The sequence below is a fragment of the Phaethon aethereus genome (genome assembly GCF_964289735.1).
Source record: "Phaethon aethereus genome assembly, chromosome: 16".
In the NCBI taxonomy this organism is placed as follows: domain Eukaryota; kingdom Metazoa; phylum Chordata; class Aves; order Phaethontiformes; family Phaethontidae; genus Phaethon; species Phaethon aethereus.
This window is the reverse complement of record NC_138592.1, coordinates 5,747,499-5,766,740: the sequence shown is the minus strand read 5'-3', so window position 1 is coordinate 5,766,740 and position 19,242 is coordinate 5,747,499. Positions and strand designations below refer to the sequence as shown.

Here is a 19,242-nt window from a genome sequence, read left to right as displayed (position 1 = left end):
TACACTTGCTTTTTATCTCTGCAAATGGTATCTCCTCCCCAAGTCCGTATGTCTAAAGCCCAGTTGCCTAATGAATACTTTTTGGTGTGTATAAGTTACCAGTTGTTAAGATCAGCATGTTTCTGCTGGTAACGTGGGCATCCCAAACTCCTGCTTCATTGTTACCCTCTGCTGAATTTGACGGGTTATAAGAGGGCTTTCAAAATTCTTAGGAACTTTTAGAATGTTTGAAACAACCTGAGGTGAGAGGGGAGGGAAGAAAAAAAGAAGAAAAAAAAGTATAGTGCTATCGTAACTACGCTGGCCTAAAGCTATCCATAAAGTTGTACTTAATATTAGACCAACCTGTCAATTTTAAAAATATTTTAAATCATGCTATTTGGAGTTTAAAAAAAAACAAAACACAGACCCAACAACAAACCACCCCAAAACAAAAACAACCCCAAAGCTCAGTTTGGTGGGGGGTGCCGGTGGTCTTGAAATCACCGAGATGACCCGAAAGCCTGTTGGTATTATTAGAGAGTTACTCTTCCTTGTAGCCGGGACTGGCCCCTTCTCCAGCCTCGCCGCTCCGGCACAGCCGGACGCCGATGGGCGCGGGGCGGCCGCAGGAGCCCGCCCTGTCCGGGATGCGTTTCCCGAGGCGGCATTACGGAATCCCCGGCCTACGGTAACAGGCTGCTACTAGACAATAAGGCATCTATTGCAGCCCATGATTTTCGGTTAAACCTCATTAATATTATTAATTAGACCTCCCTCTCCCCCCGAAGGTTACCGGTGTAGGGAGGTAGCTCGAGCACCCCAAAGCGGAGGTGAGGCGCCTGCCCCCGCTGCGCCCCGGCCCTGCCCCCGCCGGCAGCCCGCCCCGCGCAGCCAGCCGGGGGGCGGCCGACGTCAGCCGCAGCCTCTCTCTGGGCCCCGCCGTGCTGCATCATCCCGCCCCCGGCCCGCCCCCCGCGCTCTCCCCGCGTCCCTGCTCGTGCAGTGTGCGCGCTGCGAGCCGCCGCCCCGGCCTGGTCCCCGCTCCGTCGCCGCCTCGACCCCGCTCTGCTGGGCCTCTCCCTGCGCTGCTCCGGGGCCGCTTGGCGGCGGGTAAATAAACCAGCCGGGCGCGCCCCCTCCCCCCCCCCCGCCTGCCTGCCTTCCTCCCCTCCCTTTCCTTCCCCTCCTCCCCGTCCCTTCCTCTCTCCGCCGGGTGCCGCCACCGCCGAGGAGGAGGAACATGGCGAAAGCGGAGCAGGTCCTCAGCCTCGAACCGCAGCACGAGCTCAAATTCAAAGGTACGAGGCGGTCGCCGCCGCACCCCGCCACCTCCCCGCGCCGGGCCGGCGGCGCGGCCGCTCTCAGGCCCCGCTCCAGCGGCAGCCATTTTCCGGGAACCGGAGCTGGGCACCAGCCGCTAAAATGTCCTTCAGCGCCGCCGCACCCCCCGCCCCCGCCCTGCCGGGCCTCTCCCGCCTGCCGCGGGTCGGGGAAGCACCCCTCTCCCTCCCTCCCTCCGGCCCCGCGGGGCGCGGGGCTCCCCACCCGGCCTGTCCTCCGCCGCGGCTGTGGCGCCCGCCTACCCCCCGCCGGCTGCTGCAGGGCCGAGGGCGGCCGGAGGGGAGAGCGCGGCGCGGGTGTCCCGGCCGCCGCCTTCTCGGGCGGCAGCGAGGCAGCGCGCCCCTGGAAAGCCCGTTTCTTCCCCCAGGCTGACCTTCCCTCGCCGGGCGTACCGGCCGGGGGCTGCGGGCGGCGGCGGGCAGCGCCCGAGGGGCCTTTCCGAGGCGGCGGCAGGGAGCAGCGGCAGGAGAAGGAGGTGTTTTCGTCAGATGACGCCGAGACAAGCGCTCGGCGGCTCCGAGACCCTCGGCCCGAGGCGGGGGGAGGCGGCCCCCCGCAAGCTGTCAGGCCGCCGGGGCGCCCGAGAGGCGCGTGTGCGGCTCGGGCGGGCTTTGACAGAAAACGCAGGGCCTCTGGCCAGGTGCTGGGCAGCGCCTCGCCGCTTTCTCGTATTATTGTTATCATCTGAGGAGCCGTTGAGATAAATTAATCGCGAATAGTCTGCCGGCGCGGCGATCCATCCTGGCTTTAAATAAAAACCTTGAATGGGTTTGAATTTCCGTAGCGTTGAAATTCCTGCCTTGTAGCCTGAAAGATAGCACTACTGTAATACAATATTCTGGGATTGCAAATAAGCATTCAGCAAGTTTATTTATGCTACCAGAGTCAGAGGTGCTTTAGAGCTTCGTTTGAATATCTGGCAAATATGCCTTTTTAAGAAATTGTGACTTATTTATTGGTTTCTGGTAAAAATAATACTACTTGAAAAGCTTTCATATACACTTTCAAATGTGAGGAAGTTTTCACCTGTTTTTGTTAGTAAATATATTAGAAGTGATAATATAAAGTGGGCTTACCAAAAAGCATGGCAATAAACTCTGTGTGGGATGAATATATCTTTGTTGCAAGCTGAAGTATTTGCATGTTATTATGGCAGCAGTATCAGACATGCTTAAGAAGGAAACTATTGTTGTTTTAACATTTATTGTTAAGTACGATTAGATGAAAATCGGCTCTTGTTCTGAATAATATTGCTTTCAACAAGGAAGCTAATCCAAACTCAGGTGGGAAAAAGCGGGGCCTTAATTGGCACTGACTTGCCAATGAGACATAACTGGGATTCAGGGTGTTTTTTCTCCCCCTTCATTATAGGTAGGTATGAACCCAGCCAAGCTCTCTTTTTTGTTGAAATCAAGATGACTCATTAGACTGTCTGTCCTTCAGTTGGGGTTCTAGGCTAAATAATCAGTAACCGTTGAAGTTAAATCAACTAACTGTATAGATTTTTGTTGCCAAATCTAGCCAGCAACGTAAAATATTATTTGACTAACTGCAGCTAATAAATGGCTTAGTTTAAAAGTATGCTTAAATACTAACATTCAAACAGACTTAATGCTATGGATAACATTCATATGCCTTGGCAATGAATTCTGTCTTACGGTCCTTTCTAACAAGCAGTGCTGACCGCTGTCTTTCATTCAGGAAAGGCAAATTTGAAGTATTCGTGAAGTAAATTCTGCTCTAACTGTTTCTTGTCCTTCTGGTTTTGTGATGGCATATTGCCCAGTAATATGGCAGTAATGATTTTCTCACCTTTCTAAATAGCTGTGTTTATTTCCAGAGTGTTGCTTTGCGCCGTAGGAGTAGACACAAACTAACAGAAGTCAGTAGTGCTGCTGACTGGTATGGTTGTGCTTCCTCACTGGTGTGCACTGAAAGGTCTGAAGCTTAGTCTAGGGCATCAATGTCAGTGAGGTAGGACTGTAAACCCAAGTTTCACAAACACTGGAAACAGATAAAGGCCATAGTCAAAATGCAGACAGGTAGAAAAGGCAGAAAATCGCTCTGGTGCAGTTCAAGTGCTCTGTATAGTTCTTAAACATAAAACATAGAGGGAGGTATGATGCTTGCAAAAAGATGCTGGGAGTAAAATACTAAAGTGAGGATTTCTTCTCTAATGTGCCCTAGTCACTGTGAGGTTGCAGACATCTCTCTCTTAGCCAGCGCTTTTGCTTGTCAAGGATTTGAAGACCTTTTTTCAGAGGCTTTTGCAGCCTCTTGGTTTGCAGCGAATCTTCTAAATTCATTGGTGCTCTGTTTCAAAATACTGTGTTTGTTACTTGTTTGCAAAAATAATCAAAGGAGTTTGTCATGCTAGAATTTTTCACAGCCTGTGAACATGAGCAGGGATTGTCTTTCCTCCCCGCCTCGCATCTCCTACACCATAACATACATGCTCCAAAATAGCATCAGCATGTGCTGTACTGAAATGCAGCTGGGAATAGTGGGAGGCAGGACACTCTCCTCTGCCCACTGTTCCGTGGCTGGAGGCACCCATTCCCTTGCCCTGGTCTTTGATGCCATGTGAAACAGGAGCTTTACCGTCTTGCCAGTGACTTCCTCCACTTTGTTGGTGTAGACTTGCAGCCTAGGTGAGAAAGCATCAAACTAAAGATTTATTGTTCAGACTTTATTGGTAATGAATGGTGAAAAAGACCATTGTTGTTATACGTGATGTTTCCATTTATGTTTCTTTTTTCTTTTTTAATCAAGGAGATAACATCCAACAATCTGCCAAGTATTAGATTACATTATTCAAGGGCCTGACTTTAGGAATTATAAAATTTAAATTTACACAAGGATGTGTAATTCTGGCCCCTCTTGTTAGATGTGTTTTGATACAGGTGTTAATTACAGTGCCACACTTGCGCTGTAGGGCACCACCTCATGCACTTCACAGGACGGCTACCCAGTGAGGCCGATCTGTCATTTCAGCATAATGTGCCCATCTGGAATAGAGATCAGAGATCATTTTTTTTGATGTCAGCAGGTAAAATTTTGTTAGCATGTAACTTATTTCAGAACTTGCCAGTGTTTTTAGGTATTTGAAATGCTTTTGCATTCTTTGCCGATGGACAGTGTCAGGGGAGTGGTATTTAGTAGGGGACACGCACAAAAATGGAGATGGCATAGGCTGAGGTACATTTCAGCAACGTTTTTAAGAGGTTTGCTACAGGTTAGGCTGGACTTATGACTCAGCACTCTGTTGCAGTGCTCCCCAAGTGGCAAATAGCAGTATTGCCAAATGCAGGATTAATTCCTCACAAAACTCTAAGTTGCTGCCAATTGGAAATGCTGTTTCCTGTTCCCAGTATGTGATTTTGCACCCGCACGTATGCGATATGTCACCGTGTAACTTTGCTTTCTGCAAAGGGCACAGTAATAAACCAGTATAGCCAATAACTCTCCAGTCCTAATAGTACAGATTCAGGCCTGGCCTGAGGCCTAGCAGTGTCGTTTCCAAGCTTTCCCCTGTCACTGGCTCAAGTGATTCCCCTGGGTACATCAGAGCTGCAGTCCAGAGGTGTGGCCTCAGCCCATATCGATGTGCTCAGTCCAACGGTGTATCTGCAGCGCTGTGAGTGAAGTATTTAGTGTTTAGCCACAGTCCCATGCAGCTTGTATAACCTGCATTACCGTGGTTAGGTGGCTGCCACTCCCAAATAAGATGGTTTGAGCTCTTTTAGGTAAGTCTGTAAACTATAGTCAGATCTGTGCATTGCGGCGTAGGTGTGCAAAACCTGCTGTATCTGACGTGCATATTCTTCAGATACCACGTTCTTGTCAGATACCAGGCTAAGGCTCTTCAATCCAACAGTGCCGTAATGTTTGGGATGCAAGATCAGTCTTTACTGAACCTGCAGTTGTCTCAGAAGAGACGTTAAGGACTTAGTTGGACATTGCAACTGAACTGTAGAATTATATCTCCGTCCCTGTCATGATCTGTCTGTAATGCCTGAAGCAATTCTGCACATTTGGAAGGATTTGACTCTTGCTTGTTCTGTTCTGTGTTGGATAAATAGGGATTTCTAGACATTGCAGCTGGAGCAGGCTGTGTTTAAGAACATGAAATACTGACAATACTGAAAATTAGTAATTTTCTGGTGACATTTAAATATTTGCAGCTCATGTTGGCTAAAATCAATAGCTTATTCTAACTATTAAGCATTCGTTACCATTGTACAGACTTGCTGCATCTCACTGAATTATTCTAATTTCACATGCACCATAGGTTTTTGCATAAACTCTTAACTTCACTCTAAAAGAGCAGTGTTTGGAGGAAAAGAACTAGAGATAAAAGCAAGATAGTGATGCATTGTGTCTCATGACACATCTCATTTTTTGAAAGGTAGAATAAGCTGAAAGTAGTGCTTCTGTTGAGCTTCCTTAATTTGCTGGTGTCCTGTACACTACAGACATGACACTAAGAGCTCTACTTGTGAAAGGGGCTAGGAATTGTATGTGTGGGGGCTAACAGAAATTTGAAATTTTGAATAGGATGGTTAGAGGGACAAATAACAATTATTTGAGATGTGTGAAGTAGTCCAGGAGGTTTAGCTGCATTTTCTGTTAAATTTAATTAATGTATATAGGTCTCCCAAGACTACTTCCAAAAATCTTATTAGAGTCTGCTTGAAGGCTTTGGCCAGTGTGATTTATGGGTTAAGGGCTTTTGAATAATTTTGTAGTGCATAGATTTTAAGAATTGCAGTTGAAGTAATGAGCATTAATGTGATCAAAGTATTACTATTTGAAGGGAGGTCCTAATGCAGCAATAAAATCAGCAGGAGCAACTGTTATGTGGCAGTTACTTTTCCTAGTCTTGTGGCATTTTGTGGTTTTAATATGATCAACTGCTTGCCTTTATTGTAAGGGATGGGACACACACATTCATAATTTTCCATTCCTTGGGAATCTCATGTTTGCGCAGCAATTTTCAGCTCACTTTGAGCTATGGAACCGTTGCAATGATATGTGAAAAAGTGTGTTGAGTTTGTTACTTAAAGTTTATCAGGGTAGCAGACTGCCAGTCTTGTTTGGTTGATGGGATCTGTCCTCTACTCATCACTTAGGAAAATATATCTGATAAATCATATTGAAAATACATACGTAAACATAAGCTAAGGGGTGGCTGTCTTAAGTCCTAGGAGCATGGCAATTATGTCAAAATAAAGACACGGGTAATGTATCATAGTGGGTGCAGGTTCACACAGATGCTTAGCTGTAAATTGTATTTACCAGCTGTTACCCTGCATGCCATGTGCAGTGTCTTATCACCCATGAAAAAGAAATATAGAGTAGAAATTTGCACAGGACTTTCTGATAGTTTCTCATCATTGGAAATGAGATTATTGCCTTTTTTCCCCCCTTACTTCACATGTTTTATAAATTAAAAACTTCTCAGTTGTCATGCAATGCTTTATTTCTTTTAAAATAGGTTAGCTACCTTTGAATACAAGTCTGACTTTTGTTTAATTGCACTCTAATTCAGAATTAGGGTTGTAAAAATTAGAGTACAGACCTTTAAATAGATTGTCAGATCTGTTTTGAAACTCAACTGGGAAAAAAGCATCATCACCATAGTGAGGGATCCAACTTTATGAGCTCGAGTCAGCTTACATCTATGAACAAATGCCCAATTTTAAAAGAAGCTTACTTTTGTTGGATGCACCCAGCTTTAGACGGTATTGATGGCGTCAAATGAGTTTTGAATCAAAGGAGCAACTTCTACGTATGTGGTAATGCAATTTTTGTAGAAAACTGGGGATGGAGGGTTTGTCTTGTTTCTTGCTTTCAGAGTGCCTCCAAACAGCTTTCTGCCTAGCTGGAGACGATGCAGGACTCAAATGGCCCTTGCTAATTCTGCCCACATCTCGCAGTCACACTCTTTTTCTACTATCTTGTTACCATATTGGTCTTATGTTTGTTCCCTGCAGGGAGCAACTACTGAATGCATTTCATAGTTGGTACAGTAACAGCCTTTCTACTTTTTCTGTCAGTGTAGTTGGTTGGCTTTGAAAGCTTTATTGATGAAGTTTGCAACAGTTTTGTTTGTGGTAACAGCTGTTGTTTTAGACTTAAATTTCATCTTTGTATTTGTAGGGAACGTGATCTTTAACATTATCAACATGTTGCTGCAAGCTGCTGGTTTTTTCCCTCCAAGTAAATCCTCACTGATTTAAGTGAGAATTTGGTTAGATCAGGAACTCATTCCCAGTTAGACCTCTCTGAATGAGGGACTCTGACACTGGTGTGACAGTTCCTACCACAACTAACTCTGAAGCCTCCTTTCATTGTCTTCCTGTGTGATGACCAGAGGCTGAAAGGAAGTCTGTTTTGCATACATACATGAATATTTAATACAGTTTATCTAAACTAGAGGCTAGACTCATGCCAAGTCTCTTATTCTGGTGTTTGATCCAATATTTATTCAATATATAAATTCTTTCATACCTGCTTTGTAGACTGAGATGTCTGTAGAGGCATATAGGGTATTTTCTGATATGTCTGGGATGTTGTTGAATTTAAAACTTGGCCTGCTAGGCAGCCTTTCATAAAGAGGGATTTGTGCCATCAGTCTGGAACAGCTGTCACAATCTTGCTGTCATTGAAAATGTATGCAAAGCGAATCACCATTTCAATATTTAATTCAGTGCAGGATTGAAATGCACATGGATTGAAGTGATTGAGTGTTTACACTAGCAAGACAATCCAGACTGAGAGTTGAGGGAGTCTATCCTTTCTGTATTATAGCTGTTCTGAAAATTGCTTACTTCAACTGTAATTCTTCTGGCCTCAAAAACATTTGTACAAATTGGGTACTGCTGCTGCCTGCAATACTTTATCCCACATCATTATAAATACTTTATGAAATAATCTTTTACTAAACTACTTCAGTGTCTAGTTCTCTGAGCTGTAAATGAAGTCCCTCATACCATGGTGCTATGGATTAAAGATCTTATCGTTCTAAATTTAATCCTGTTTTCTTGGTTGGTTTCCACAAGGGGTGGAAAAAATAGAGAAGAGGGAGGTTTGCCTGGTGATCCAGTTACTTGTGATGCAAATTATAAAATCGTGTAGGTGTGGGGCTCATTATGGAGCCAAATCTTACATTTTCGCAAACAATTTTGAAGACCTAATTCAAGTTAGTTGTGCTTGTAGAAGGCATGTCAAACGACTATGTAATTCTTTAAGAAAAAAAAGGCACACTTTTGATTTTCCCATGACTGCTCCTTATCATCTAAGCAGTTACTTCATCCTTAACCTGTGCTTTTAGTGTTTCTCACAAGCAGGATTTCAGCCCTCCGTATGCAGTTTCATCTTTGGACTGCCTCTGTTGCCTGTTTATATTTGCAACTGCTGCTGCCTGTGATGCAAAAGAAATTGTTAATTCATGTATCTTCTCAAAATATTTGCATGTGTAATTTCCTTTGGTTTGCTATGTCTCCTCTTCTGGCCTTCCTACATCTTTACTGCACTAGGAGCAAAGGTGTAACGGCAGTAAGATTTTTTTTTTTTTTTTTTTGTATGCCTGTTTTTACAGTATGCTTACTGGTGTCATGCAGATAATGCTTGCAGAAGTTTAGGTTTGGAGAATGCAATTTCATATTTGTATCTTGTACACCAGACCAATGTAAGCTGTCAGGTGGTTTTTTTTCCTTTGATGCTGAAAGCATAGTTAATAGGCTAGTTTTCAAGTGGCTCCCCAGAAATACATCTTGTGAAATTCGGGATTCCTTCCTTATTTGTAGCTATAATTAGTTTCTTACTGCCTATTTAATTTTTTTTTAACTTGCTAGAAAGGCAGCTACTCATTGTGCATCCCAAAATCTCTAATTTTCCTCATTTCTTCTGGTATTTGCAACTTATGCACAGTTTTGCACTTAAAGTATTTGCTCAGTTGCTATTTAAATTACATATCAAATTGCTATTTGAAGAGTATATATGAGCATAAAATTAGAGTAGTTGAGTTGTTCCTTCCCTGCTATTTTAATGTGCATCTGAAATGGAAATTAGTGATGAAATTAAACCAGGAAAAATTACTTCACAAGAAGTACAAGAAAAAGTGTAGTTTAGCATGGTGATTAAAATCACAGTGCTTCTTCCAGGGAGATACTTTGCTGAAGACTGAAGTCAATGTACTGTTTTTACCAGGGAAGCTTGCACATCAGGCCGGCATCGTGCGAGGCTTCGCTTGCGCACTGCTGCATCCCCACTTCTCCCGCAGGGCCTGTGCCTTGTTTCAGTATCCTTTCAACACCCACCCAGCAGCCCCCATGAACGAGGCTTCTAGCCATGTAGGATAAAGTAGGTGTCTTTAAGTAGGTCTTGCTATGTCATGCTTATTGAAAGAGATGTAGCTACTATTCCACTATCAAAAGAGAGTATGTTACTATTTTCTGAGTTGTTTTCATACCTGGAGAGAGTTGGTACATGTAATATTTGCGAGTAGAATGAACAAAGTAATACAGTATGTTTGGCATTCAGTTCTAAAAGGATGTGAAAGCACAATTGAAACAGAGATGTACCTCTAAAAGCTAGCCAACTCCACTATCAGTCTCTTGTTTATGCAATTGTGTGCGGAAAACTGCTTTAAGTTTAGGTTGTAGCAAAAATATTTCGTGTTGTGCAATTTTATTGCTGAAGATTGATGTAAGTAATGTTTGGGTATAATAGAACTCCGAAGAGATCAATTGGAAAAATCAAATGACACTGGTACCAAAATCATTTGAAGGGCATGTTCTTCCATTTTGCTTGGCAAGCTTATGTGTAGCCTCACAGTTCTTACAACTGTGAAGTGAAACTGTTAATGATCCTCTGAGGAATAAAAGGTGATAAAAATTACATACTAATAGACACCTTGAAAATAGCCTGCAGTCTCATACTTGCTTTTTCTCTTTTTTTCCTATTAAGCATGAGGCATGCTCTGGCAAAAATAGTTTGTGCCAAAATGGGCCAGAGAAGGACACTGATTAATCCATCCAAATGGAATAATTTACTACCAACCTTGCTCCAACTTTGGCATCTGGATCATGTAATTTTGTTGGTTTTCTACATCATCTTTTTTTTAAATCTTAGATCATTTTATTGATTACATTTTTTCTTTAAAGAATTACTCTACTGCGTCAGCTATTGCATGGGGAGTGATTTGGTTGTCACTTCTATTTTTGTAATTGGTTTTTCATCAAGGTGTCTACTGCTTGACACAGCAGAAGTGGAATGACCACTTCCCTCCCGCCACTTTGCTTCAAGGGCTCTTTCAGATGAGCATAGTTGTGGCAAGAATAAATAAATTGATTCTACCTACAGGAGCAGGATTTTCTAGCTACTTCCATTTAAAACCTGAGCTGAGATTGAAAGGTTTGAGTGGTTTACACGAGGATTAAGAGAGGCCTAAGTTTTTCTTAAAAATAATTACCAAATTTGGGGTTGTTGGGTCCTCTCAGTTGAGTTACTTGTGAAATCAGATGTTTATGCAACACAGGCACTTCTTGTTTCTCATTCTTTGACTTCTTTGATTTCAAAAGTTGCGGATGCTCACTTAATTATGAATGTCTCCAGAGCCAGATGATGATGATGATTAAAACTTGGCATACAGTACTTTTTAAAACACTAATCTTCACAAGATTCTCTGTAATGAGATAAGTATTCTCCTGACTTTGTAGAGAGGAAAACTGTAAGGGTCCAAACCTGCTTCTGTTTTGGAGTTGCTATCAACTCTTAAGGCTCTTATTAGCAGAAGATCAAGCCCCCAAGTAATTTGTCGAAAGACAGTAAAATGGTGGGAGAGCTTGATTGGATCTTGGGTGTTCTTGATTCACAGGCACCTGGCTGATAGCTCAAGATGTCTTGCTTGACATTTCAGCTTGTTTCACTTTAGTGTTTATCTTCAAAGGTAATCAGCTTTCTATATAACTTTAAAAAGAAGTGTACAGTAAATCAAGTTCTACACCTGTTTTTGAGCCCTCTTGTTCATTGCTAGTGGTTTTTATTTTGACTCTCTCTCAATTCCTGATAGACACTCCCAAAAATAAAACGGGGGAAATTGTGGAAATAAAATAAAATCACTTGGTACTGTCAGAGGCATAGTAAAGGAACTTAGAAACAATTCAGATATGATGATAAGAAGAGTTATAAGTAGAAAGGCGGAAATGTTCAGATGGAGAGATGACTGTTCTTGGGTGGTGGTTGTTTTGGTGGTGGTGCTAGTACACTCACTTAGGACTCTGCAGTAGGTTCGTACATGCTAGAGCAGGTTGAGGTGCATCCCCAGTTTGAGGGGCTGACCAAGCTGATGGGGCGGCACTTCCCACTGTGGGAGTAGGAGCCATGGTGGTGTGTGTGGTGGGGAAGGGAGCCTGAAGTATCACGGGCAGAGTCACCATGGCTCTTTCAGTGGATGAATTATTGCTCCATGTGGGCATCTGCTCGTCAGGACACATCAGTATATAGGGTTTTGGCTCTTGAGAATTGCCACAAAACAGTTTAAGTTTCCCCTTTACTGCTTTCCACCATCTCCCTTATTAAAGATTCCTTGGTTACCTTTCTATGGCTGATTAATATGTCAGTTGATAAATGACTTTCATCTGACACATCAATGGGATTAAACTGTGATGAAATATGTCCTTCCCCTCCTATTGTTGCATTCTGCTGCTTTCCACAAAGGAAGTACAAGAGGGGTTGGCTCACAGGAAGCTCTGCCTGTATTTCTGCCCGTTTCCAGTTACCTCGCTTTTGGATACATGTCTGGTGCTGAGTTGGAGCAGCAAAAATTGTTATTTCGGGAAAGATAATGAAAGTGCATCTAAAATATTCTGGGAACAACATGGGCAGCTTGATGAGAATTTATTCTTAATCTTGTTAGTCAACAATTGCCAGTTTAACATGACTCGACTATGATTTTACCAAGTGTTACTGCATTGCTTTTGCTCTGAAAAGCGCCAGTTCAGTAAATTTTTTTAGGGGATGCCTGGCTTTGAGTAGATGAGAATTTGCATTAGATTTAAGCACAAAAAATTAAGCACGTGCCTTAATTACTTTCAACAGCTATGCCAACTCTATAAGGAAAAGTATGACTTGCAGAGTGTATGCCTAGAGGTGCTAGCTTTAACCTACTAAATACGAGACCGTGTTGCCTTAATTTGGCAGAATGCTGTGCAGAAAGATGCCGTTTCCCTGATGCCAGTGTCTTAGTGCTGCTTGATCTTGCTGAAAACTGATTCTCCTTTTTCTCTTTCCCCCTGCCCCCTCCCTCACTCCCTCTCTTGTAAGTGGATTAATTTTCAGCCCGAGCAGCTCCCTGGCTCAGCTCTCAGCTCAGCCAGATGAAAACCGTGCAGCTAGCACAAGCAGTTGGTGGAGATGAGAGGTCAGACAACCTCCTTTTTCAGCAGTGAGACAGACTGAAGCAGGCATAAAGCAACCCTGGGACTGTAGCCCAACTAATGTGTGTAGCTAATCATAAAGATGCAAGTACAAATCTGCAGAGGACTGTGCCTGTTTAGTTTGAATATTCCTGGCCAAGCCTGTGCCATCAAAGCTTTACCTCTGCTGATACTTGCCCTAACTCCTTTTACATGCCAAACAGCGCTACAACAGTGTTCTTGCTGCATTGAAAGTACATGTGTATGAGGATTGTTTATTTGCCATGCTAAAGCATGGAACTTTGGTTAAGGTGAGAATAATTGTATTAAGATTCGGTACAGACAATGTAGCTGTGTAGCATGGTTACTGTGAGTAGCGAGAGGCAAGAAACTTACAGCAAATACTCTGTTGATCAAAAAGTTACCAGCCTGGATTTGCTGGTACAATTATGGGCAATTTTTATTGCAATGAGAGTTATTTAAAATTTAAATAGAGTTGACATCATGTTCTTTTGACCTAATTCTCAGGCTTTTGTATTATTGGTAAAATGATCTGGGATATTATAATGCAGTACAGTGCAGAATGGCATTCTTAGGAAGGATTGATACAGCACTGGTGTTTGAATAGAAAATGGAGCGTGGCAAATTGTGAGATAATGCTGTGATCTTCTAATGTGAAGGGTTGTATGCGTAACTCCTGGGTGGAAAGCCACAGCTGTAGTTTGAAACTAACCATGCTGAAAAGTGACCCTATGAAAAACCATGATAACACTTAGTGTTTTGTTGTTGCATGAGCATAGGAGGTGATGTTTTCTTTTCTCTAAGTAGTACTGCTAGTTTGCATATCACTAGATGCCCAGTTTGCATTAACGCAAGTTGACTTTATTCTAACTGGCAGGAAAAAGTCCTCGAGCCTTGTGGAATATTTCAAACTTTCACCGCCAAATTTAATTTACTACATTCTTCCTTCTAGGCAGCTTGCTCCCATGACAACCCCATGTCAGATGATGCATGTACAGACCCTGAGTTTCCCATAACTTTGTCCTTGGGATGACACCAGTGGCATTTTTCTCATGATCTCTAAAAACACAGGTGAAAAATAGTTCCTTTTTTTTTTTCTTTTAAGAAGTGCAAATTGTCATTTGGAAAGCACCCTGCCTTAATAGAAGTTTCACTTACGTAAAAATATTAAGAGCAATCAAAAATACATTATTTTGTTATGATTGTTATGAAATAAAAGTTGTGGTTTTATTTAAGTGCGACTTCTGCTTAGGCACACAGTAAGAGTCAGTCTTCACTACAGAGTCAGCTTGTTGCTTTTAACCCAAGTACCATCCAGATGCGCCAACCTGACTGATTGTAATTGTGCTTACAGCCCACTGTAGGGGTATAGGTGTTATCCAAGTGTTGCATGTGCTTGTATAAATAGTCCCTCCACTTGCAGTGAGAACGAAGACATCGGAAAGAAATGTAGAGCACTTTATCTTACTGTATCTGTGGGTGTGATTCCAGAAGTCCTAATGCCGTGCACTGAAAAATGAAGCTGTAGGGTAGATGTGTGTCTCATACGACTGTTAATACCCAAGTCAATCAACTGTACCTGCAGTGCACAAATCGAGATGTTAGAAGGCAAAGGTGTATCTCCAGTACAGAATTAGCGTGTTTTTATCCTGGGATCAGTTCTCCCGTATACCCCAACCTCCCTCAAAAACATTTACGCTAGGCTATAGTAATTAACAACAGGCTATCAAGGTTTCATTTCGGCCTGAGTTGGCAGTTCATGTGCCTTGCTCTTAAAAGGCTGGCCAGCCAAGCTGATAGCATTTCACTGCCCTGCCCTAATTACCCCTGAGTGATACTCAGGTTGTCTGTTTCTTTCCTTATGCAATTCAAAACACCTATAGTGGCACTTTAGTCCTGCATTTGTCTGCTCTGTTTTGCTTTGCTACGGTATTTTAACAGCAATGCCGAAAGGATTATGCTTGCGCGCAAGTTTGCTGAAAGCAGATGTCGGCCTTCTACTACAGTTGTGCTGGCTGATCTGTAAAACCTGTAATTTGGGGAAAGTGTATCTAAAGAAACTGTTTGAAGTTTAGCGGACAGCAAAGAGGAAATGTCAAGCAGACAAGAAGAAATTAATTTGGTCTGCTGAAAGGTTTTGCTGCCAAATATTTTGGTATGATCTATGTTAGCAATAAGTAACTCCATTTGGAAATTTTACGCAGAGAATTGTTGTCGTATTACTATTACAAACAGCAGCTCTCTGCTGGGGCACACAAATCCCGCGTGCATTCATGGATCAGCCAAGTAAAAACATGGTATTTCCCACAGGAAATCTACCCCAGCATGCAGGCTAGTAAAGCACTATTGAGGATGCAGCTGCATGTGTAGGGCTTTGTACAGACGATCCTCCCTCCGTGCTGGAATAGCTCAAGCTGTAATTTTTTAGTAAAGGCACATCCTTAATGCTTAGGCATCAAGTAGTTTTGTCTGAAATGTTAAACTTCTCCCAGTTAGAACTATCTTGAAGACCTGATACTGTCTTCACACACCTAAATGTTTGCTGGATTTTTCTGATAGTTTGGCTTGTTTAGCTTTTACAACTCATGGCTTCTTCTTCCCACTTATTTGAGACGTAAAGTCTCTCTGCATGCAAAACACAGAGAAAACTTGACAGCTGTGTTTCATTGTCTTTCACATCTCAGTGTTTCACCAGGCACAGGTTTTGTGAAATCTTTGTCATGAGATCTGAAAATTCTATTGCTTCCATTTTTTTGCTACCAGGTTGCATTGTAAATGCAAAGCTGGCTTGTTCAGAGTGCAGGCAGAAATGGTACTCCATTGTTGTCTGGTTGGGTTTTTGTTTGTGTGTGATTGTTTTGGGGTTTTTTTCCCTTCTAATTACTTAAAATAAATTGCATCAAGGATAAAGGTTGCAGGACTGTAATACTTTTTCAGCTGTATTAGACATCATCTTATTTGTGTGATGAATTTGTAGAAAAGGAAGGAAACTTAAATTATTTTAAGCCAACTATGCTGCAGGAAGAGGATGGTGGAATGTTGCCTGCTAGTACTTATTACCATCATCATCATTCAGCCTTTTTAAATTTTAGGGCTGTCATATCTGTAAGGAAATGTTCAATTTTTTTTACCACCTTGCTCTTGCTCCTGAGGATAGATGAAGATACTTTATTCAGGCATCAGATTAACTATTTCTATGCAGAAAACAGTTGTTCACAGTGTGGTTATATTTCTTTTAATTTTCCTTCTTTACCATCTGAGCAAGCACTGCAATTGCATGCTACCTGTCTGATTCATCAGTGTCTTATAGAACATCAGTAACTAGCCTTTCCTCTAACCTAAGGGATTTGAGCAGTTTCAACTCGGTGGTGAGCTGGTGAGGAAGTGATTTGCCAGTGCTTGGTGTTGCAGAAGTTGACAATGGTTTGATTTTGCTGATACAGAAGTCTCTGCCACTGCTCTCGGCACCCAAGAAATTCCCCATTTTCCACGTGCTTATTTTCTGTGTGGGATGTGGTAGGTTATTTTATGAAGACTTCTTCTGGTTTTTCATTGCTAATAGCCAAGAGGATTATTAAAAAAAAAAAAACTTGGTAGGAGAAGGGGATGCACACTGAATGCTTATCTTGCTGGCTGCGGTACAGCATTTCTGAGTACCTGATGGAGTCCCACTTCTGTGGAGGTACAGCTTGTATATGCAGATGAATCTGTAGTAACTACTTTGTTATCATTCCCCTTCTAGTTAACATACTGTACTCCCCTATTTATCATCTATAACATAGGTATATATGGTATCTCTCTGTAACCTGGGTTTACTGGGATTCAGTAGTTAGAATGGAATAACTGTGATACAGCAGAGAATTTGGCATCATTTCAATGTCATGTTGTTGTGCTGGCACTGTGTATAAATGATTTCCCCCTTTTTGTTTTGCTATTAATGATCAACTTCAGCTGTTGTGCTGTGAGTGGGGGAGTATGCTGCACATCGGATGCATGCTTCGCTGCATCCTCGGCTTCGTGTGCACTGTTATCTGTACGTGCCATAGACGGAAACTGAATGTCCAATTACTTTATAAGATTTGTGAACAGAGATTTAGAGCCTGCTTAGCCTCTGCTTGAAAGTATTCTGTGTGATTTCAAGATTGCTTTTGCTCTCCTCCTCAGGTCCTTTCACAGATGTTGTCACTACAAACCTGAAACTCGGCAATCCCACAGACAGAAATGTGTGCTTCAAAGTTAAGACCACAGCACCGCGTAGATACTGTGTAAGGCCTAACAGTGGAATTATCGATGCAGGAACATCAATTAATGTTTCTGGTAAGTCATTCAAGCAGGTTTTTGGTGATTGAAAATAGCTTCTTCTAATCAGTTATTTTCTGGAATGCTTTGCAATCTGAAAGTATTTTGTTGAATATTTGTAAAACCAAGAGGTTCTGATTTCATGGAGAAGCAGCCATTTCATGTATCTTTACTTCCCTTATTCCTTGTCTAGCAGTAATAGATTTGTTTTTACATCTTGTTGGCGGGAGGGGAGAAATATATACATGATTTCTATAGTTCAGTAACAGTATTAGCCAGCCTATCCAAATGAGCCCTGCCTTCCCTGTGGGATTATTTTTGTACAGTTAGTTTTTTGCCAGCTTAACTTCCTGAACCAGCTCACTGCAGGGTCAAATCAAGTGCTTGGATGGGCATGTCAAGGTAGGAATAAAACTGGATGGACTACAGCCACTGCAGCCGGTTTAGGCTGATGTAGGCTATTGCTGAACTGCCAAATATAACCAATAATGAAAACATTTACTTTCAAACCATGCTTGTTTTGTGTTCCTTGAAGATGCAGTGTGCTTTGGTGTTAGAAATGTCAAGTGACTAAATCTTTGTTGTTCCATGGGAAAAGTTAGTGATTTTCTCTAATGAGTCAGTAGCTCTTAACTTGCTGAAGTTTGGTAATGTAAAAGCAAAGAAGTGGCTTACTTTGAAAGCACAGAGTTGAGTATTTCCCATAAGCACAATGTCTGTATATTATTAACTTGCTGATGATGCATGCTTGAAAGCAGTGTATTTTCTCAATAACTTCTCCAGTCTGTGTTTTTAAAAAAAAATTCTATCAATGCATGTAGTAGTGGCATACTGCATGAATAAAGTCTGACTTCTTAGTTAAGAAAATTATTTCTCTAAAGATTCAAATTTTACTATTTAAATGATTTTTCATATTGGCATGATGAGAAAAATTACTTACTGATAGGTTATACAGTTTGCTGTTAGTCTCTTACCAAACTTTTCTAGCCTGGAATAAAAAATTTTGGGAAGTAAACCTACTGCTTTTTGCTTGGAAAAAAAAATCAAAATATGAAAATCAAGACTTCAGGTTTTTCACTTAATAAAATGTAAAATATTCAAACACCTCACACTCAGAGAGCTTGCTTCAACAAAATGAAATTGATCCCAAAAATACTTTGCACTGCAACATTAAGAGACTCTAATCCTGTAAATCTTCTTGTGCATGCCTACATTTGCACCCTCATTGATCTGTTGTCTTTGGGATTTCTATTGTGTCAAATTGACCGTGCATATGGTTGCAGAATTGTGCCTCGCTTGCAGTTAGTCGCTGGGGAATGTCACCGTGAGGAGACAACCAGTACAATGTGGTAGCTACAGGTGGGGCAGGCAAAGCAGTTCTGCTTCAGGAGAAGGCTAGCACGTATCCAGTAAGCTCTGAAATGACTAATATGTAAATGAAAAAGCTTTCTAGAGAGAAGCAGGGATTTTTAAAACTTGGGACAATTCCCAAGTAAAGCTGTCTGTCATCTATACTAGCTGCAGGCAAGCATATTAACTGCATAGAAATCAATGAAGTGATAATGAAAATTAGCATCGTTTCTAGCTACAAGTTATCTTCATGCTATAAAGATGTGGATTCTTTTCATCTTTCAGATAAACTTGCAAAATTAAAAGCCTGCTTCCTTTGCTGGCACATACCATGCTTTTTAAAATGTCGTCTTGATCTCAACATTGGGTGTTTTCTTAAACTACTGCTTACAATGACCCTTCGCTCTACCTTGAGCAGAATATAGCATAGGCGAGTGTTTTATGAACCATCTTATGTTACGCTGCCAGCATGCCTACGTCTTGCTTTTCCAGCCCAACTCTTCCCAGCAGCATACCAGGTAGAATATGGATCTAGTCCAAGACTTGACTTAAAAGTGTCCAATTATGAGAGATTGCTGTGCTAACCCTCAGCATAGTTTTGCTCTTGCTTACATAGCTTTGAAAAATTTCCCTTTTCTGATAACTTTATTTATAGTGATTTATGATTCAGTTAGTTTTGCAAATGGCTATGGTATATTTAATCACATTTGTGTTCTACATTTTTTCATGCTGGTAATAACTTAGTAATAATAAATAATGATCCTAAATTGTCAGTCCTTACATTAACATTATATTTTAAAATGCAGGTAGTACACATTCATTATTC

The 19,242-nt window shown here is 41.8% G+C and overlaps 1 protein-coding gene across 1 annotated transcript in view; it reads left to right on the top strand.

Annotated features, from left to right (window-relative positions):
* Window positions 1–1,222: 1,222 nt before the first annotated feature.
* VAPB (VAMP associated protein B and C) overlaps window positions 1,223–19,242 on the top strand; it is a gene marked incomplete at its 5' end in the record, with an annotated part of 31,435 nt that continues 13,415 nt past the window's right edge. The window contains 2 exons of the mRNA XM_082007029.1: window positions 1,223–1,280; window positions 16,932–17,084. Of these exons, the coding sequence (XP_081863155.1) occupies window positions 1,223–1,280; window positions 16,932–17,084 (211 nt within the window). The remainder of the gene's footprint in view (window positions 1,281–16,931; window positions 17,085–19,242) is intronic.